Source organism: Carya illinoinensis, chromosome 14 (genome assembly GCF_018687715.1).
Source record: "Carya illinoinensis cultivar Pawnee chromosome 14, C.illinoinensisPawnee_v1, whole genome shotgun sequence".
Taxonomy (NCBI): Eukaryota; Viridiplantae; Streptophyta; class Magnoliopsida; order Fagales; family Juglandaceae; genus Carya; species Carya illinoinensis.
The window spans coordinates 20008394-20031504 of NC_056765.1; the positions used below are offsets into that span (position 1 = coordinate 20008394).

General features: G+C 34.3%; 1 protein-coding gene and 1 long non-coding RNA gene across 2 annotated transcripts; one reads left to right on the forward strand and one right to left on the reverse strand.

Moving 5' to 3' along the window:
• Positions 1-4551: 4551 nt before the first annotated feature.
• On the reverse strand, positions 4552-6792 carry LOC122294716. Its single transcript, XR_006237692.1, has 2 exons — positions 6364-6792; positions 4552-5326 (listed from the first exon to the last, which is right to left on the reverse strand). It is a non-coding gene; the product is annotated as an uncharacterized LOC122294716 (long non-coding RNA).
• A 6468-nt stretch (positions 6793-13260) lies between these two features.
• LOC122294567 (probable disease resistance protein At4g27220) lies at positions 13261-19292 on the forward strand. The gene is made up of 6 exons (XM_043103429.1): positions 13261-13550; positions 13672-16550; positions 16643-17395; positions 17802-18452; positions 18647-18724; positions 18871-19292. The coding sequence occupies exons 2-6, from the start codon at positions 13881-13883 to the stop codon at positions 18880-18882; spliced, it is 4164 nt and encodes a 1387-aa protein (XP_042959363.1). The 5' UTR covers positions 13261-13550; positions 13672-13880; the 3' UTR covers positions 18883-19292.
• The last annotated feature ends 3819 nt before the right edge of the window (positions 19293-23111 follow it).

Genomic DNA, 23111 nt, shown 5'->3' on the forward strand with positions numbered 1-23111 from the left:
CAACTCATCTTCAAAAACTCAAGGAAATAATTCAATACTTTTCTCCCGTTTGTACTCGTGTATGATTCCAACGTACGTGCAATACATGGAATTCTCTCTCCAAAACAGATGAATTGAATCCTTCCAGCTGTGTTTTTCTGTCCCAAAAAGTGTTCTTCAGTCCACCACCACGGCCATAGAGTGAAAAATTCCTTTTATATGGTGTGATGGCGAAAAATCCTAAATCTGTCAAATTACGATGTTCGCTTGAGCGGGGTGTCGAGCGGTCATCGAGCGTTCGACTCTGCCTGATTTCGCTTGAGCGTCCTATCGAGCGCACGTCGAGCATTCGACTCTGCTTGATTTCACTCGAGCGTCCTATCGAGCGCACGTCGAGCGTTCGACTCTGTCTGATTTGGCTTGAGCGGCCAAAAGCCTCCGCTCAAGCGATCTTTGTCTTCCTACAACCCGCTCGATCTCACTGTCGAGCGGAATTCGAGCATTTGAATCTACCTGAATTCGCTCGAGCGCGAGCGATCTTGTAAAATCTGCAATACGAAATTTTGCAAGTCATCAGCACCTAGGTGACTTATGGATTTACCTAGAGCCATAAAGTTCTGATACCACCTCTAGTACCCTCGACCCCCACTTGTGTTTTGGCGAAAGTCGTGATGCCAGGATGTTGGCACCAAGGGTCACATACCTCTAGCACATAGTGACATCAAGTGTACATGCAATACAATAGTGTGCAATTAATTCACAGAGGAAAAATGAAGAACAATCATTAAATCTAACAGCACTAGAAATTTAAAGCTACATCACACAACTATCCATAATACAGGGATTTTCCAAACTCTGATGTTTAAATAATACAATATCCAATTTAAAATTAAACCAACTAATTGACACTTAACAAGGGGAAAAAGGGCTCTTAAGTCTTCACTCCTTAGGCGGAGCCAGACCTCCAAGCTTATAACCGTCCTCTGCATCAAAGTTTACGGTAACGCAGAGCATAACCACAGGTGCAAATACCACAGTGAGATTTTTGCAAAATCTCAATAAGTAAACCAAAACTAGCACCCAAAATACAAGCATGTGAGACAAATATAAAGTCATGCAAAAATGGAAAATTATAACATTTACAAATTTATACAATCACAAGTATATTCCCAATTTCACACAAAACACTATGCACCCGAAATCACCTTTTATTTTAAAAATAACCATTTGACATTTGATTAAGGTATGCACCATGGTCTCCCCTATGGACCATCTGCACACTTTGGCTCCTTTTGTTACACCATGGGTAATGATCATGCTTATGACTTCATAACTAGTGATACTAAGCTCCATGAGTAGCGTGTACTTGACCGGGCATCTTCTAGCCTCCGCTAGCAGAGAGGCTATATGGAGTCAACTTGAGAGTGTTACCATCTTGTATGAACCCGTTGTTGCCTAAAGACAATTTAGGGGATGTCCTTCACTTTTACACGCTCCCGAGTTACTAGATAAGCTTCATCGAGATAATAACCTATCTCGGCTTTGAGTAGTGATACGTATGAACCCACAAAATAATATTTTTGGCACCAAAACTACAAATTTTTAATACTTTTAGCATAAACACAATCAGAGCACAATTCCTAAAATTTTAATGGCATGAAACAAATATAATGCAAATATGCAACATGTATTTATTGGATGACACAATTTTATAAATTTGCAATTTCTCAACTACAAATCATTCCCAATGTTTCACAGCCCTAGGCCATAAATTCACAAAATATTCCAACTACAATTTGTTCCCAATACTTCACAACAACGACCTCAACTCTACATTTCCCAGCCAAACTACACGACACATAAGGGGAGGAGCACAACGAATGAGGGCAGCGATGAGCATCGTGATTAGCGATGGATCTAGGTAGAAATCAAGCTACTACTGTGACGAAGCAAGTTGGATGTAAGATCTAACGAAATCAGAGGATTGGGAAAGAGGAGCTCGTGATGGTTGGCAGCAGCAGAAACCCTAAGAGAGAGAGAGAACCCATTACGAAAGTGGGGGAGATCTGAGAGGGAAGAGGCCGAGAGGAATGAAGGAGGTGGGTGGGTGGTCACTGGTTAGATGACCTTCGATGAGCGTTCGTGGGTGGAGGATCATAGCGGCAATAGAGACGGTGGAACGCTAAGAGAAAGTTTTTTTAAGATGAATGGGAGAGGAGGTAGAGAAGGAGAACGAGATTTGGAGAGGCAAAGGCAGAGATTGAGAGGGAGAAAAGGGCTCGATATGGGTTTCGAGGAGGTGGAGGCTTGGCCTATTTATAGGCTGAGAGGCCCATCCACAAAAAAGCTGCCCCGACTGCGATTGGGGATGCTGGACGGTGGGTGGGACGATAGGGAAGGGACTGAGCCTTACAACACATGGTACAAAATGGGTTGGAGCATAGAGGAGGTGCGCAGGTGCACGATTGAAAAATAATGAGAAGATAGAGAGAGATGGGTGGCATGGACTAGAGAAACATACGATGGTCAAAAGGTGTAGAGAAAGCCGAGCATTGCTTGACGGGTGGAGGTGAGCTTGAGGTGGGCATGGGTGGCGATGCAAGGTAATGGGTTTCAGAGGGAGAGGGTGTGGCGCGTAGAGAGAAGGGAGGATGAGAGAAGAAAAGAAGGAAAGAAGGGAGTTAAGGTTTTTAGCTCGTCATGCATCAAAGGGAGCCGTTTTGAAGGGCTGAGGGGCTGGGATTTAGATTTACAACATAGGCTCCTACATGAGCTGAGCTCGTTGCGCACACACACACACATAAAAAGAAATACTAGCTTAAGCTTCACTCTAGGCTTCACACCTACTGGTTGCTAGCGTGCCTCTTTCCTATCCTACTTGACCAACCTCGTCACACCCATAGGATGCCGAGTGAGCAGATGGGTATATAGAAAAACCATAGTTCTTTTTCTTTGTCTGTAGAGGCTACAAAGATCCATGTCTTTGGTCTCTAGTTCATGACCCTGTGTAACCAATGACCCACAAGTCTGCTTGAGTTGAGATACATAGTCGTAAGTCTTTGGTCATGAGAGACCCATGACCATAGCTGTCTTGAAACTTTTTTTGTAGGTCTTTGTTCATTGTTGTTTGAGTTTGTATATTTATTATTGTTTTGGATGGATCTATGGAAAAGAATGGTAAAAACTCCATCCCTCCTATCCAAGGGGATGGGTAAAGTTGGCTTGGCGTGAGAGCGTGGTGCGGGGAGGGCAGATACTCAGCCAAATAAGAGCCTAATTGGAATTTTGAACAACTAGTAATGGCTTGAATTTAGGGCTTGTTTGGACACTTACAGTGTCTCATAATTCTGTGAATAGAAGTGAAATAGTATCTAAATAGTTGTTAAATGGTTTGAGTTAATATATTTTATGAGGTTTTGAGAAATGATAGAGAAAAAATTGTATAAGATATTATAAAAATAAAAAATGGTTTGAATATAATTTTTATTTTGAAGTTTGAAAAAGTTATATTAAATTTTGTGTTTTATTTTAAAGTTTGTAAAAGCTGTAAAAGTTGTAATCATTAGGTAATGATTAAATAAAAAAATATCAAAATTTGAAATTCAAAACTATTTTATGTTTGAGTGATGTTTGAATTTATGAAAAGTTTTGAAAATTTCTTATATCATCTCTTTATCCAAACATAGCCTTAAAACAACTAATTATATATTATGCCATCGATTTCTATACTTATTTCCATATCATCGTTGGAGTACTTAGAGTCATCAAGAATTTATTTATTTATTTAGGATCGTATGCCAATAAAAGAAAACGATAAAGAAAATGGGATATTATGCTTGGAATAGTACACAGGAAGGTTACTTTATGGAATCGTGGCTTTTATCCTTTTAAAATTAATCTCATATTCAAAATCTGATAATAAATAATCTAGTGGATATATAAGTAGAAATATAAATAGGATTGTGCTTATAACTTGATTCATCTTCTTTTTCTTTCTTGCTTTAGCCTCGTCTTCTATATAAATTCTACTTTAATTACAATTTGGTGAAAATGGATGGGGATCTTGTGTAGGTTTTGCTAACATCTCCTACAACTGGATTTCTCTGCATAGGAAGGCAGAGGTACGTCTCACAAATGATCTTTTCCTTCCTCGTGGTGTTTCTTGAACATCCTTAGACGTTTCTACAACATTTGCTGTGGCATGTTTATTTGATTTTCAATTATGTAGGAGGAACACAACTTCACATACTTATAAAAACTCCCATGCACGTCTTCTTGGAAAACTGGTTTGTCCATCCTTTTATTTTTTTTCCTTTTGTTGCTTAAAGTCATTTGTTCAATACTTGTAGACTGTAGTTCTACATCTTATACGATATTTGTATTCAATAAAAAAAAAAAAAAGAGGAGGGTGAGAATCCAAAAAATAAGAAAAAGAAAAATGGAGGGTGAGAATCCAAAAGAAGCTGAAAGGAAAATTGGATATTGCTTCTTCATTTATAGGAAAAATTGGAGAATATTCGGTTGTTTTAATCGAAAAACATCTGGGTTATCTCATATACTACGAGCAGAACATGGAAACTCTCAAAAATCATTTATAGAAACTACATGACAAAAGAGTTGGAGTTTCTAACAATCAATCATTGCGGTTGAATTGAAGCAAGAAACAACCTCTCCAAAAGTTAAAAGCTGGCTTACAAATGTGGAACTGATAACAAATATAACACCCCACTACTTAATAAAGTCATTTTTAGAATTTTCGGAAATCAGCGAGCTATTAAACTTGAACTTAAAAACTTTTCTTCTAATGAAGCACTAGATACCAAAGAATTCTTATAAATAAATAACTTATATCTTTATTAAAAACTTAAAATCTAAAATAGAATCTGCAGAAGCACTTATTTAAAATCATTAAAATCTCATGTGCTTATCAAAATAAATTATTAAACTAAAATCATAAAACTAATCATAACATAATCTATCTAGGCCTCTGCCTCCCCTTTTGGGGTCAAGTCCTTTCATGCAGTCCCATCCTCATAAAGATTATCACCCGGGGTGGTTATAACATAAAAAAAAAAAAAAAAAATTAGTCGAATATTTAATAAACAACACATTATTGCAGTAAACATAATAAACATAAGGCCTCCTTGAAAATATGCATACTTATAAATACATACATAAATAACATGAACATGAAGTTGTCTTTCACTTATCATAGGCCGGTATCCACTGTTGACCCCCGTGAGTTAATATTAGCGAATCCAAGCAGATTCTGATTTTGCTGGTGGCCGTGGGTTGTGGAATCCATACATAAGGAAGACACATTGGGTGCACTACCAGCATGTACAACCTAGCAATGTAATATGCCAATAACATAAGGTACTTTCCTCGTATCATAACATAGGCTGTTACATTTCTTATCATTCATACTTCATCATAATCGTACTTGCATACTTGTCATATCGTATCATATCATAGATTTCAAGTGAATCGCATATTTCATAAAATGTTATGATTTTTCATAAATATTTTGATTGATAACTCATTTTATAAATTAAATAATTTCATGCATAAATCTTCACATAAATCGTGGATTTTCATAAAATATTTAATGCATATCTTGCAACTAACATGAAACTTATGTATAAAATCATAATATTTATGACTCGGGTACATAAAAAGGTGCTTTCAATGGAGGGTATACATGCATAATATTTTTATAAAAGATATGCCGTTTACCATACATACATGTAAGAGTATGATCATGCTAGTTACCTTGTAGCGTGAATCCAATATTTTTGGGGCGCGACTGATTATCTATAAACTACACGTAACTTACGTAAATCTCTAATTTATCACGTACTTTGTAATAAAAGCATGAGACATTGAAATAATCTGAATTTCCCTACGACCTGAAATCCTCAAAACCCTAAAATATCGTCACTCTCCAAATACTTCAATTTTCATATAATTTCTCCATATGATTTTATGATAAATTCCTAAAATCAAATTTAGTCCATAAGATTGACATTAAAGCCATAAATCTAATGTTCATATATCCAACATTAATTCCCGACATTCCATGAATTACCTTAAAATAATCTAACTTTATGTGAGCCCGAACTCATCGCAAATCGATATTCCCCTTAAATCCATAGAACATAAGTCCCAATTTAACATTGTTAACCAATCCCCTAATTATTCAATGCCGTAATCGTTACACCTGAATTTGTACTCAAATATTTACTCAACCATATGTAACTAAAGGATGGGGCATGTAAGTAATTTGGCTTAAAGATCTTGAATGATCAATATGATACTGAGCCACTAAACACAGAGAGAAGAGCGAAAGATTGATATCGGAAGGGAGAGGGAGAGATCACTTACGGAGGAAGATCAGAGAGTTTGGCCGAGAGGTATAGAGAGAGAGTCACCGAAGGAGAGGAAGAGGACGTGCGGTGTGGCTTTCGTCGGTGGCTCAAGACTGGAGAACCCAGTGCTCTGTTTTTGTGTGTGCTAAACAGGGGTGTTTTTGGCTATCGTTCGTGGGGGTGTGGAGAGGAAGGGGTGGTGCGACATTGGTTGGCTTGGCTTTGGGGTGATAGCGCACAGCTAGTGGTGTTCGTGCAGTGGGTTTCACGGTGACTGTGCGGAGGAGGGCTACGGTGAGTGTATTTTGACATTAGGATAAAGAGGAACTAACGTGAGGGAGAGGCAGGAATCTAACATGGGGAGAGAGACTTACCGTGTAGTCTCGGCAAGGTGGTGGTTGTCGTTATCTTATCAACACAAATCTTTTCAGCCACTTGGCTTGGCTTCGAGTTCTCGGTTTCTAACATGCAAAAGATGAAAAAAAAAAAAAAAAAAAAAAAAACAAATTTATAGATTAATATAGAAAAATAAATTTTAAATTAATATGATAAAATAAAATATATTAAATTATAAACTATTTTTATTATAAAATAAATTTAATAGATCATACAAATTATATTAATTTATAAATTTAATTTTCTAGTCACTTCTTAAGAATGAATGAATGACAGCGATAAGAGGTCCACTACCATGGATAAAAGGGAAGTTGATGAAGAAGCTTGTGGCCACCAACGTGATAGCGAAGGGTCTACGAAAATGTATCATTATTCTTTTGTAAAGCTCTCACGTGTTATTATTGTGTAGTCCTCATCATGATCGTCAAGTTCGCTTCACCTTCTGGTCCCTCTCAACTATTGCCATTTGCTAGCGCCATTCTGTAATCTATTTGAACTGTAACTTTCATTTCATCTTTCTCAACTCCTACATTATCTTTTTGTCTCTCTATTAGGAATTACACTAATACAGTTACCAAATATAACACATAAATTAGATTGTTAATTGAGGTAAATATTTCATGAATGAAAACTTTGAAGTGTGCGGATTTTTATTTTTCCATCGCCTATGCAACATTATAATATAGTACTACTAGAGTTGTTTCAGAAGTGCTACACTTATAAAGAGATTCATGAAAATAGACCAATAAACTGATATAGTTTTATATGTTATGTTAAATATATTTTAATTTGTAAATTTACTTTTATAAAATCTCTTTGTTACTAAATTATTTCTCTATTTATTTATTAACAAATATGCTTAAACGCTTTGATGTAAATATTTGATCCCAACTATTTGGTTGGTTGACTCAACTTCGTTCAGCTTCATTTCATAATATTTTAGTTTATAGTATTCTTTGCATGGAAATATTTAGTTTATAAAAAAAGGTTATATAAAAGGTACTTCCTAAATTTGCATTAGACTTTGAAACTTGAATTTGATCTTTGCTACCAAATAGCAAATCGAAAATGAATAAACAAATAAATAAAAAGAAGAAAGGAAGTTGCCAATCAGCTTCTCTGGTCTCATTCCTTTACCAAAAAGTTATTAAAATTGATATGTACTATCCATCAAACTTTAAATTTTGAATTAGGAATAATTTTAATTTTAATTTTAATTTTAAATTTTTTCATTACATGCCAAACACGTTGATGTAGTCCATTTCATAAGTGATTATTCATTTAATTAAAAAATATATATGGTTAGAAAAGAATAAAAAAAAAAGTAAAAATGAAGAACAATATTTATCTTAGATTTCAAAATGTCCTAATTCACAGCACTAAATGATTAAAAAGTAATAACGAATGATTGAGCTAGAGAAGATAAAAAAGGCCCAACACCATGAGTAAAAAGGAATTTAATTTCTGAAAAAGTATGTGGCCACGTTAAGACCGGTTTAGGGAGTATGAAAATGAGTACCACATCGATTTAGGATCGATTTCGATTCTTAGATTCTTAAGAATCGGTATCATACATAACTGTTTATAAATCAGACGAAATCCACGTTCAGTCTGGTTTAATCGGTTTTTTCAACTTTTTTTAAAAAACTCTATATGCAATCATTTTTTGGGTATTCACTGCACACTATATTGATGTGATTGGCTGCATCACTCTTCTTTTACTATAAAAAAATTGTGCATAAAGTTTTTGTTTAGTAAATGCGCAAAGAGTATGTAAAAGTTATTGTATATAACATAATTATTTTTTTTATTCCCCTATTTGCTTGATATTTTTTTTGAATGGTTTTATTATTGATGGGTATTAATTAAGTAGAGTTATGATATTAGTAGCTCATTTTAATCGACACTTAGATCAAGTTGATGTAAGAATTCATTTGAGAATGAGGAGTTGGGAGAAAGGTACACATGTTACAAGCTTAAGGTTTTGGTCATCATATATAATATTTAGGGCTTTGCTAGATGCAGTCGGGATGCAAACGGCTGTAAGGAATAAATAAAAAAAAAATTATAAATTTTTTTTTTCACAGGGGACCTACATGAATAAAAAAAAGTTATAAAAATAAATTTTTTTTTTCATGTAAGTCCCATATTAATTCACTTTTTTCTCCACGACTGCACGCCGACTGCATTTGTCGACTGCACAAATCATTTCTGTAATATTTATTTGGCTTGCAATTAGGAAATGCGTTTGAGAATGAGGAGCTGGGAGAAAGATACACATGTTACAAGCTTCAGGTTTTGGTCATCATATATAATACTTATTTGGCTAGCAATTAGGAAATTTAGTCAAATTCAAAAATAAAAATAATATTAAAAAATAATATTCTAATAATATTTTATTCAACTTTCATCTCATCTCATCTGTATAATCAAACGAGACCTTGTTACAAGTCTAATGATTCGTGTGTCGCATTTTAAACACAATCATTTTTACAAACAATAAGTTGTGATGACTCAAGCACCTATATTTTTTACTCTTGATTGTTGCCTTCAAATTCTAGGGAGAAATCCAATCTCCACTCTTTACGTGACAAGTTTAACTCATATTGATTATAAATTGTTTCTCAAGATAAAGTACTTGTCATAGTGTTACTGATTATTGCTATTGATAGCGCATGTACACAACTTTTCTTCAAGTTATTTTATAAAGAAAAAATTGATTTTTTGATATTTCTTAAGATTGCTCGTCATGCTACCATTTGCTCGTAAACACACTTGGTCTTGGCCATTTTCACTTGAGAATGGTTGATGGAGGTAAAATTAGTGCAGTCTAACAAAAGCTTATGGGAAATTAAAGTTGAAGAAAAATGGGGTTTGATATTAACAATACCTAATCAGACAAGAATGAATAATGATACATAAAGTTGAAATACAAGACATAAAATATGGGGAAGACTTGAAAATGGGAAAAATCTGGCAATAGAGAGGGGATGGATCATGGACTTCCTAAAACTATGGTGGGGTTTACAATGTTGCTCCTCCACCACAAACAAGATCATCATCATCATCCTCTGAAGATTTTCCAATAAAAGTTGTGAACATTGAAGGGCCTACGTACACCCCTTCAAACTCAAAGTGACATGTAACCAAATCCAACCAAAACTCTTTATCTCCAAGAAGGAAAAAAAAAAAAGAAGAAAGAAAACAAAAAATAAAAAACGAAAAAACAAAAGTCCTTTTGTCCTCTTATCTCCGACTGTTGAGGACAAGCTCGAATGCAAAGGATACCCTATCTTATCAACACAAATATTTTCAGCCACTAATTGGCTTATCTTGGCTTTGAGTTCTCAGATTCTAACATGCCAAAAATAAAAATAAAAATTATAGATTAATATATAAAAATAAATTTATAAATTAATATGATATAATAAAATATATTAAATTATAAACTATTTTTATTATAAAATAAATTTAATATATCATATAAATTATATTAATTTATAAATTTAATTTTCTAATCACTTCTTAGGAATGAATGAATGATAGTGAGAAGAGATCCACCGCCATGGATAATAGGGAAGTTGATGAAGAAGCTTGTGGCCAACGCATAAGCTTATGGCCACCACCGTGATAGTGAAGGGACTGCGAAAATGTATCATTATTCTTTTGTAAAGCTCTTACGCATTATTATTGTGTAGTCCTTGTCATGATCGTCAAGTCTGCTTCACCTTCTGGCCCCGCTCAGTTATTGCCATTTGCTAGCAGCATTCTATAACCTTTTTGAACTGAAACTTTAATTTCATCTTTCTCAACTCCTACGCTATCTTTCTGTCTCTCTATTAGGAATTACATTAATACAATAACTAAATATAACACAGAAATTAGATTGTTAATTGAGGTCAATATTTCATGGATTAAAACTTTGAAGGGTTTGCATTTTTTATTTTTTTATTTTCCATCGCCTATGCAACATTATAATATAGTACTACTAGAGTTATTTGAGAAGTGCTATACTTGTAAAGAGATTCATGAAAATAGACCAACAATCTGATATAGTTTTATATGTTATGTTAGATCTATTTTAATTTGTAAATTTACTTTTATAAAATCTCTTTTGTACTAAATCATTTCTCTATTTATTTATTGACAAATATGCTTAAACGCTTTGATCTAAATATTTGATCACACTATTTGATTGGTTGATTCAACTTCGTTTAGCTTCATTTCACAATATTTTAGTTTATAGTATTCTTTATGTGGAAATATTTAGTTTATAAAAAAAGTTATAAAAAGTACTTTCTAAATTTGCAGACTTTAAAACTCGAATTAGATCTTCGCTACCAAATAGCAAATCGAAAATGAATAAACAAATAAATAAAAAGAAGAAATGAAGTTTCCAAGAAGCTTCTTCGGTCTCATTCCTTTACCAAAAAGTTATTAAAATTGATCTATACTATCCATCAAACTTTAAATTTTGAATTAGGAATAATTTTAATTTTTTCCATTACATGCCATACACTGATGTAGTCCATTTCATAAGTGATTATTCATTTAATTAAAAAAATATATGGTTAGAAAAGATAAAATAAATAAATAAATAAAAGTAAAAAGGAAGAACAATATTTGTATTAGATTTCAAAATGTCCTAATTGGCAGCATTAATTAGTTAAAAAGTAATAACAAATTATTGAGTTAGAGAAGATCAAAGAGGCCCAACACCATGAGTAAAAAGGAATTTAGTTGCTGAAGAAGTATGTGGCCACGTTAGGACCGGTTTAGGGAGTATGAAAATGAGTACCACATCGATTTAGGATCGATTTTGATTCTTAGATTCTTAAGAACTGGTATCGTACCGAACCGTTTATAAATCAAACCGAATCCACGTTCAGTCTGGTCTTGTCCTATCTGGTTTGATCGATTTTTTAATTTTTTTTTGAAAAATTATATGAGCAATCAGTTTTGGATATTCATTACACACTATGCTGATATGATTGGCTACATCACTCTTTTTTTACTATAAAAAAACTATACATAAAGTTTTTATTTATAGAGTGTGTAAGGAGTATGCAAAAATTATTGTATATAATAGATTGTTTTTTTTTTTTTTACACCCCTATTTGCCTAAGATATTTTTTGGATAGTTTTATTAATTGAGTATAGTTATGATATTAGTAGCTCGTTTTAATATACAATTAGATCAAGTTGGTGTGAGAATTCATTTGAGAATGAGAAGCTGCGAGAAAGGTACATGACATGTTACAAGCTTAAGGAATTAGGAAATTCAATCATATTCAAAAATAAAAATAATATTAAAAAATAATATTGTAATCATATTTTATTCAATTTTTGTCATCTAATCTGTATAATTAAACGAGACCATGGTACAAGTAAAGGATTTGTGTGTCACTGTTAAACACAATCATTTTTACAAACGATAAGTCGTGATGACTCAAACATCTAAATTTTTTACTCCTTGATTGTTGCCTTCAAATTCTAGGGGGAAATCCAATCTCCACTCTCTCTACGTGACGAGTTTAACTCATATTGATCAAAAATGTTTTCTCAAGATAAAATACTTGTCATAGGGTTATTGATTATTGCTATTGATCATGCATGTACACAACTTTTCTTCAAGTTATTTTATAAAGAAAAAATTTATTTTTTGATATTTCTTAAGATTGATCGTCACGCTATTGATTATATTATTGTTTACCATTTGCTCGTAAACACACTTGGTCTAGGCCATTTTCACTTGAGAATAGTTGATGGAGGTGAAATTAGTGCAGTCCACCAATTGCTTATGAGAAATGAAAGTTGAAGAAAAAGAAGGTTTGATATTGACAATAATTGATCAACAAGAAGGAATAATGATACATAAAGTTGAAATACAAGACGTAAAATAAGGGGAAGACTTGAAGACGGGGAAAAGTTGGCAACAGAGAGGGATTGATCATGGACTTCCTAAAAATACATCCACAATGGTGAAAGAAAGCAAATCAATCTAGACAGTTGATATTACATGAAAATTCTATTATCAAATATGTATTGTCGGATGCAGAATATTGCACATAACATTCTAGTTTAGGGACAGGGACAGCTCAGAGATATTGTTCAACTCCAAGATTTATAAATTGTCTTTAAGTGATTATTAATTTAATTATCAATATATATGATTAGAAAAGACAAAAATCAGAATAAATAATAATATTTCACTTGATTTGATTTATAATATGGTTAACAACATCAAATAGATTTTTTTTGTTTTTTTAAAAAAAGAATGATTGTCCTCAATCGAGAAGGGGCCCACCTCCTTGGATAAAAGTCAGGAATTTGGCGGAAGAATTTTCCGTACCAAAGATCAATTCATAGTTCAATCCAGATCATCTCAACATCCAAACGCGATCTAAAAAGATGTGACATCGTAATTAGCAACTCTAAAAGTCTAAGATTGGGCTAATATGTACTTTTTAGTTTTTGGTTAATCATTTAAAAACCTTAAGCTTGTAACATGTGTAACTTTCTCCCAGCTTCTCATTCTCAAACGAATTCTCAGATCCACTTGATCTAATTGTCTATTAAAACGAGCATTTTGGTAATACTTTTACAATCTAAGGGTAGAAAAGGGTTTCAATTGAAGGGAACGCATACTGAGTAAAAAGGCTTTTAAATCTATGCTAATAAGGTTCATTTTTAGCCTCGTCCTCTATAGTTCTACATTAATTCCAATTTGGTGAAATGGAAGATGATGTTGTGTAGGTTCTCACTTGCATCTCCTACAACTAGACTTCTCTTCAAAGGAAGGCATAGGTACGTCTCACAATCATGTTTTCCCTAGTCGTTACGTTTTCTTAAACATCCTTCGACGGTTCTACCACAATTTGGTGCTGATATTTATTGTGAAATGTTTATTTGATTTACAATTATGCAGGAGGAACACACAACGTTGCATACTTAAACAAACAGCCATTCACGTGATCTTCTTGGCACGTTGGTTTCTCTATCCTTTTGCTCTGCTTAAAGTCATTTGTTCTAGACCTATAGACTATCACTGAAGTTCTACATCTTATATGTATTTGTATTAACGAAAAAAAAGAAAAAAAATAAAAGCCTGTGAGAATCTGGAAGAAGAAAGGAAAAATGGATATTGTTACAGCAGTTATAGGAAAAATTGGAGAGATTTCGGTGGTTCTAATTGCAAAACATATTGGTTATCTCATTTACTACGAACGGAACACGGAAGCTCTCGAAGATCATTTACAGAAACTAGATGACAGGAGAGTTGGAGTAGAACAATCCATCACTGCGGCCGAATTGAAGCAAGAAGTAACCTCTCCAGAGGTGAAAAGCTGGCTTACAAAGGTGGAACAGATCACTAAAGATTTGGAAAATGACAATACTAAAAGGAAATGCTTGAATGGGTGGTGTCCAAATCTGAAGGCACGATATTCCTCAAGTAGGAATGCTAAAAAGAAAATGCAAATCATTGGTGAGCTTCTACAAGAAGGTAGTAACTATGATGTGGTTTACAAAGTTGCTCCTCCACCATACACAGGATCATCATCATCCTCTGGAGATTTCAAGCATTTTGAATCGAGAACATCAATTATAAATGAAGTTTTGATTGCTCTGAGGGATGACAAGACCAACATCATTGCAATATGTGGTATGGGTGGGATCGGAAAGACAAAAATGGCCAAAGAGATAGCAACAAGAGCGAAAACTGATAATTTATTTGATAAAGTAGTGATTGCAGTGGTGTCTCAAAGTCCAGATTTGAGAAGGATTCAATCCGAAGTTGCAGAAAAGCTAGGTCCGAGACTTAATCAAGAGAGTCTAGATGGAAGAGCAAATGCACTATATTCAAGGCTAGTGACGTGCAGGGATGTCCTTGTAATATTAGATGATATGTGGGAAACACTTAATCTAAAGGATGTTGGAATTCCTTATGGAGACCAACATAAGAGCTGCAAAATCTTGATTACATCACGTAGTGAAGAAACCTGCAATATGATGAAAGCTCAAAAGATTTTTTCAATCAAACCGTTATCTGAAGGGGAAACATGGAACCTATTTGGAGAAATGGCAGGTAATTGTATTGAGACTCCCAATCTGCACCCAATAGCAAAAAATGTCGCAAAGGAATGTGGAGGTTTACCAGTAGCGATTGTCACCATCGGTAGAGCCCTTGAAAACAAAAGCGAGGAGGAGTGGATTGCAGCACTTGAGCAGCTTCAAAAGTCTATACCCAAAAATATTCACAACGTGCATAAAGAGGTCTATTTAAGTATTCGGTTGAGTTTCAATTTTTTAGAAAGTGACGAAGCTAGGTCATGCTTTTTACTATGTTGTTTATTCCCAGAAGATCATAATATTCCCATCGAGGATTTGGTCAGATATGGAGTTGCACGAGAGTTGTTTGATCAAATTAATACTATAGCCGAAGCAAGACTACGAGTCCATGCAATGGTTCGGAATCTTAGAAGATCAAACCTATTGTTGGACAGCAAGGATGAAGAACATGTCAAAATGCATGATGTTGTACGAGATGTTGCCATATCAATTGCATCCAATGAACATGGTTTTATGGTAAGATGCGATAATAAAATGGAAGAATGGCCACAAAATGAAGGACATTATAAACTTTATGCTGCGATTTCACTTTTTTCTGAAAAATTGAACAGGCATCCAGATGGGTTGGAGTGTCCCAAACTGGAGCTTTTGCAAATGTCATTATCATTCGGTGGATATGGTCCATATGGACAACGTTCACAGACTTTCCCAGCCAACCTATTTAGTGGGATGAAGGAACTTAAGATTTTGTCCTTCCACTGTATGTTCTCCCTGTCACTACCATCATCGATCCGATTCCTTCAGAACCTTCGAATGTTGAGATTGGAGTATTGTAAGTTAGAAGATGTGTCGGCAATTGAAACACTTTTGAAACTGCAAATGCTTAGCTTTCGTGGTTCTCAGATCAAGGAGTTGCCGAGGGAAATAAAAAATTTGAGCTCGTTAAAGTTATTAGATTTGTCGGAATCTCAAATTGAGCTAATTCCACCAGGTGTTCTATCGAGTTTATCTCGACTGGAAGAGTTGTACATGGGAGAAAGCAAGTTTAAGTATTGGGAATCTCCAGAACGAAATGGAAAGGGAATCAATGCAAGCTCTGCTGAATTATTTTCTTCACAGCATTTGATGGCTTTGGACATTCGTATACCTATCAGGCTCTTGCCGAAAGACTTAAACTTGGAAAACTCATTGATGAAATTCAGAATATTTGAAAGCGAGGAAGACTTTGAATCAAGGTATTGGATGTCAAGAAGGCATTGGATGTCAAGGTATCTGTTTGAAAATATTCTAGCTCTCCAATGTAATGCAAGTGATATTGCTGAGAGTCAAACGATTCGTTTAATGTTGCATAAAGTTGAAGTTTTGTACTTGGTACGTATACATGATCTAGTGAAGATATGCCACAGCCAAGTAGCAGTGGGATCCTTTGGCAGCTTAAGATATCTTAATCTACATAAATGCTCCTCATTGAAAAATGCCTTTCCAATGTCCATAGCGAGAGGTTTGCTTCAACTCCAACAGTTGATTATAGGTTACTGTTCTGTTATGGAAGAGATTTTCTCTGAGGAAGAAAAAGATATGAAAGCATTACTGAAAATGATACAGTTTCCACAGTTGTACCATGTGGAGCTGGATTATCTACCAAGACTAATCGCTTTTTGTAAAGGCATCGATCCAGTATCTGAGGTTCTCGAATCTAGCCATGTTATGGCGCAACAACCATCCTTGAATCAAGAGGTACATACTTTAATATAGAAAATATACCTCAATACTTTATTTGGAAAAAGAAAACTTGGTGTTTAAGATAATAATTGTTGTGCTCATGTCAGCAGGTTGAAGGGCAAGACATCCCTCATAAATTTCTTTCTTCCATAAGCATTTTCTGGGCACCCAATCTACAACAACTTCATATCAGTGATTGCTGGTCACTAGAAGTCGTATTTGATCTTGATGGACTAGAGGTTGAGGAGAACCGTCAGGGATTCATAGCACTTTCTCAATTGAGAAATTTAAAGTTACAAACTTTAAGTAAGTTGAGACATGTTTGGAAGAATATCCCACGAGGATTTCAATGCTTTCAAAACCTAAGATTTATTTATTTAGAGAATTGTTCCAGTCTACTATATTTATTCTCTCCTTCTATTGCAAAACTACTTGTGGGACTTGAAAGTGTATCAATAAATTGGTGCAATGAGATAGAAAACATTCTTGAAGTTGGAGAAGAAGATGCAGCAGAGATCATCATGTTCCCCAAACTTAGCTCCTTCGAAGTACTGAATCTGCGAAAGCTCAAGAGGTTTTGCCCCCCATCTTATTTCTTTGAATGGCCATCCATGCATAAAATCAATCTGTCCCGATGTCCCAACTTGATAACATTTAGTTCAGAAATTCAAAGCACAACAAAGCCAAAGAAAATAAATGTGGGATTAGATTTGAGACTCCAAGACACTGGTACGACCGCCTCTGTAAAGGATGCCCCTGATTATCTAGATAGATGCCTTGCCTGTGTCCCGCGTCGCAAGAAACTCCAAGGAAGTTCTTCCTTGGGAGGTATTGAAACCGAATTTCAAGTTAACAAGGAGGTATGTTGTTGGATTTTTCTCACATTTAGCAATTTTCTTTCCTATTTTTTAAAGAAAATAACATATATAGCAAAATTATATAAGTAATCTATACATGATATTTGGTTACTAGCTTTAGCTTGAATGGGTGTAGTTTGAAAAACTTTGAGAGGAGTGGAACTTCTAAAAAAGAGCGATTGGAATGCATATTTTCTTCTTTAATGCTTTGAAGGAATGACTCGATGGAGTATATACACGTGATTGCTCAAAAATCAATCTCTTTTTTTAATTTATTTTAAGATAGGTTTGGGAGTTTGGCCAATGGAACTTTTGAATCTTCGATTTCCCAAAGGACTTTCGGTGATCAAACCTGATTATGTATTATTTGACAAATTTTGATATTGTGGTCTGTAATTTTGACAAGCAGGAGCTACGGCCTCTTATTCCATCAAGTTTGATTAAGAGTTTGCAAAATCTAGAAGAACTTAAAGCAGAATTTTGTTATTCATTGGAAGCGATATTTGAGCTTGGAGGAGGACTAAATCTTGAGAAAAGCCCTGCCTTCATTGCATGCAATAATTTGAAAGAATTGCAGTTACGGATTTTACCAAAGCTGGAGCATATATGGAAGGTGGATGGTCCACAAGAAATTACAGGCTTCCACGAGTTGAGGCTGCTAGAAGTATGTGGATGTCATAGTTTGAAATACTTGTTCTCACCATCCATTGCGAAACTTCTTGTGAAATTGGAACAAATAAGAGTTAAGGGTTGCTACGAAATGGAAGAAATTCTAGCAAAAGCAAGAGAAAATGAGAAAAGAGATGTGACATTCCCCAAAGTGCATACCCTTTCACTTGAATTTTTACCGAAACTTGAGTGCTTCTGTGTTGAAGCCAATGCTTTTGAGTGGCCATCCCTAACAACAGTAAGAGTGGTTGGATGTGATAAATTGAAGATGTTTGTTCCAACAAAAGTGGAAACGAATGAGTTAGAGGGAATAGATACTGGAGGCGGAGAGTTTCAATGCATGGTTGGAGACCTTAATGCCACCATCCAACACATGATGATCAAATGCGAGGTATGTTACATTTTTTAACGAAGATTCCATAATTTTGTCACTTGCAAGGCATTAGGCATTCAATGTGTTCAATATTCTGTTTAAGGCGGTTTATAAACTAATGTTGTAGGGATTTCTCATGAGTACAAGTCAGGAAACCCTTGCTGCAAATAGATCTCTTTCCCCTTCTAATCAATGAACTTTCTTGTTTTTAGGAATGGCAAGCGCATGAAGTCTCTTCTTCATCGTCGTCCTCTGCATCAAAGTCTCTTCTTGCCAATTCAGGAGTGCAGGTAGTATAGTCATATATTAGCTTGTGTTTCTTGCTTATATCATATGAAAGACATATCTAGAGCTTAGGCTCATTCCTAACTACAGAGATCTTTTATTGTTGTTGTTGTTTGCGGTATTATTTAATTATTGTGTGACACGCCGGCAGGGAGGTTCATAGATGGTGTTGAGTTGGGGACTTAGAAGATGGAAGAGGAAGGTATCGGCAGCAACTCAAGAACTGAAGTGTTCTAAAGGTCGAAAGTGTTGACCTTGAAGCAGATATCGATGAAAGAATAAAGTTGGGCTATGAGAGGAAAGTGGGCTTGCACGTAGTGGGCCATGGAGAATCACGGCTGGAGTTGAAGGCCCATATTACTTTGGATTATTTTAGTACGGTTTAGCTTTTATTGGAGTCTCAGTGGTATTTAACTTGTAATAGCCCGTGGACTTTAAGGGCATCTTAATATTTTTCTTGGTATTTTACTTGTTAAGTCTCGTTTTCTTAAGTCGTTTATGTGATGTTATAGATTTATCTATGAATATTGTAATTAGGCTCTGCAACGAATTTAAAGAAGAGTTTCTGATCAATTCTTTGATGTTGTCCTTCGGGAAAAAGAATTACTATAAAATTTAGGGTAAGTTTGTAAATGAGATAAAATAAGAAATTCTCTAAACTTTTTATAATTTCCTTCGCAAACATCACTTAAATATAAAACACTTCTTAATTTCAAATATTCAACTTTTTTATCTAATCATTACAACTTTTACAAACTTCAAAATAAAAAAAAATTAATATAACTATTTTATAAAACTTCAAAATAAAAATAATATTCAAACAAATTTTTAATTTTCTAATACTTTTGTTCAACTTTCTTTTTTCTAATTTTTCAAAACTTAATCAAACATTTTAACTTAAATTATTTTAATATTATTTACTGATTATTTTACTATTATTCACATAATTTTGAGATATTCCGAGTGAACATTCTACTAAAAATTATGTTTCCACCAACATTTCCGACTCATAAACCAACAATTCAAACACATTTCAGTATCTGAAACCAGTACAGACCAGTCATCACATATCAGTATCAAACCGGTACAAACCAGTTGATAAAGCAACAAGTTTCTACCCAACATTTCCAAGTGATAAACCAGCTGTAGATTCACATTTCACACTCAAACCAGTACAAACCAGTTCATAAACCGGTACAAACCAGTTCATAAACCATCAACTTCAGTAGCAGTACATTCTAGTATCAACATTTTAGTAGTAGCAGTACAAAACATACAAATAAACCAGCAACTCCATGCACTGGCAGTACCAAAAAAGGCTATTTCAAACAAAACTGAGAGGATTTCAGCTTGAGGTTGCAAAGCCTAAAAGGTTTCCCCCACCTTCTTCATTAATATCCTCCACTTGGTTGTGAATGTACAGATTAACAAAGCAAAAATGAAGCAGCTTGTAGCTTCTCGCTCCTGTTCTTTAAGGCTTCATCAACAACTCTGTTTGAAGTGGCTGATGCACACAATTTGGCAGTAGGCTTATAGTTGTAAGAAGTTCTCAGTTCTTCATAATTTTCAATATCTGTGGAGAATATTGACTATGTTTCAGTATCATATGAAAGATATATCTAGAGCTTAGGCTCATTCCTAACTACAGTGATCTTTTGTTGTTGTTTGCGGTATTATTTGATTATTGTGTGACACGCCGGCAGGGAGGTTCATAGATGGAGTTGAGATGGGGACTTAGAAGATGGAACTGATGTGTCTAAGGTCTGAAGTGTTTGACCATGAAGCAGGTATCGATGAAGAATAAAGTTGGGCTATGAGAGGAAAGTGGACTTAGAAGATGGAAGACGATGGTGTCGGCAGCAACTTAAGAACTGAAGTGTTCTAAAGGTCTTAAGTGTATGACCTTGAAGCAGATATTGATGAATAAATTTGGGCAATGAGAGGAGAATCACCGCTAGGGTTGAAGGCCCATATTACTTTGGGTTATTTTAGTACGGTTCGGCTTTTATTAGAGTCAGTAGTATTTTACTTGTAATATTAGCCCGTGGGCTTTAAGGGCATCTTAGTATTTTTTCCTGTTATAGTATAAATAATCAGCGTCTAGACGGAAGGCTGCATTTGAAATCCTTTTATGTACTGTTCTATTACAATTTGGAGGTGCTCCCCTCGAATAGAGCTGTTTGGTTGAATTAATATACAATTTCCATATAGTTTACTTCATCTACTACTAGATATCCGTTACATATTATTGTGTTTCTTTTCTGATGTATATTCAAAGAGCCAGCTCTCTTGTGTTCAACTCTTAAATCTTGTTTGATTACACAATGAGATAAGATAAAATTAAAATTAAATAAAATATTATTAAAATATTATTTTTATTTTAAAATTTTAAAAAATTGAATTGCTTAACTTTATAATATTTTTGTTTAACTTTTTTTCTCTCATTTTCTATAGCCCAATCAAGCATTTTAACTCAAGTTATTTTAATACTATACACAGACTATTTCACTATTATTCACAAAATTTTGAGATAATTCAAGTAAACTTTCTACTAGAAATGGTTTTCAAGAAATAAATGAACGTTGGATTCTACTTCGATATGTGATTGAATTGAGAGGTTAAGTATATTAACAAGGAATATTTTATATATATATATATGTATTTTTTTTAAAAGAGCTGGTAGCCACACACATAGCAGCCACATCCCCAGTTTATTAATATGCCCTCACTTATAGCGGAAGAATACCGTGGTTATAAGCAAAACATCTAAGAGATTAAAAATAAGCAAATAAAACCCTCCCAAATACAAACCAAAACCGTTAAAGTAAGAAAACAAACTAAACTAGCCTATAAAAAGAGCAAGACTAAACAAGCCTTTTTATTTTTTTATTTAAATGCCTCACTTATGGATAAACAATCAACCCATCCCATGCAAGAACTTCCCACTCTAACTATAACGAATAGACACCAAACCCATTTTATCCAACCTATACAAACCTCTGACCTTCCAAGTTAATTGTCCCACCTCTTTGTACAGCTTATTCTCCCCCATAGCACCTTTACGTGCTAAAAAATCCGCCACCTTATTTCCCTCTCTAAAACAATGATGTATAGTGTAATCAAAATCAACTAATAAAAGCATCAACTTATACCAAAAATCCCAAAGGTACCACACTATACAAACTTTAGATAAAATCTAAGACACCACCACCATCGAATCACATTCAATATCAATGTTCGAGTAACCCATCCGCATGCACCACGTTACACCATCTAACACCGCCCTTAATTCGGCTTCAGTATTAGAACAATGCCCAAAAGATTTAGAGAAAGCAAACACCAACCTCCCAACATTATCATGAAGCACCCCAACTCCTCCACGGGGGTCTGGGTTCCTCAAGCTGCTCCCATCTAAATTTAGCTTGAATCGACCTAGACTTGGCGAGGACCATCCCACCACCTGAAGTGTTCGGCGTTTCGGCACCAGTAACGAGACCTCTAGATGGGACAAAATGATATTCTCAGCCAACGAGCCCCTGCCAACGTTGTGCACATTACCAGCTAGCACTCTAATCCAATACTTGATGGAACTTCGTTCCCTATAGTCACTTTTAATTTTAGGATGTGTAGAGTTGCTCCCTAGAGGAGCAACTTAGGAAGCAACTGTACATAGCCTAAATCATTTTTTTTTTTTTTTACTTTTTTATTTATTCCAAACTTATATTTTAATAGAATATAAAGAAAGAATACAAAGGGAAGTGAAAGAAAAAATAATAAAGAAAGAATAAAGAAAGATTATTTTAATAGAAAGGAGAAATGATAGGAAATGAGATGTAGAAGGTTTTTGAAAGATAACTAAAATTTAAGAGAAAATTAAAAGAATTGTGATTTCTACCCAAATTTTAGGGAATATTACAAGGAACCGAATGAGAATGCTCGTAGATGATATTTGGGGACCACATGGGGACTATTCCAAGATTTTCCAATAAAAGTTGTGAACATTGAAGGGCCTACACCCCTTCAAACTCAAAGCGACATGCCACCAAACCCAACCAAAACTCCTTATATCCCAAAAGGAAAAAAAAAAAAAAACCAATAAAAAAAACAAAAAAAAAAAAAGTCCTTTTGTCCTCTTACCTCCGACTGTTGAGGACAAGATCGAATGCAAACAATACCCCATCTTATGAACATAAATATTTTCAGCCACTAATTGGCTTGGCTTTGAGTTCTCAGATTCTAACATGCAAAAAAATATATATATATATTGATTAATATATAAAAAAAAAATTTATAAATTAATATGATATAATAAAATATATTAAATTATAAACTATTTTTATTATAAAATAAATTTAATATATCATACAAATTATATTAATTTATAAATTTAAT

Coding starts and splice junctions, on each gene's coding strand:
- LOC122294567 (XM_043103429.1), top strand. CDS start 13,881: ATGGATATTGTTACAGCAGTTATAGGAAAAATTGGAGAGATTTCGGTG. Junction 17,396..17,801: donor AATTTCAAGTTAACAAGGAG/GTATGTTGTTGG, acceptor TTTGACAAGCAG/GAGCTACGGCCTCTTATTCC. Junction 18,453..18,646: donor ACATGATGATCAAATGCGAG/GTATGTTACATT, acceptor TCTTGTTTTTAG/GAATGGCAAGCGCATGAAGT.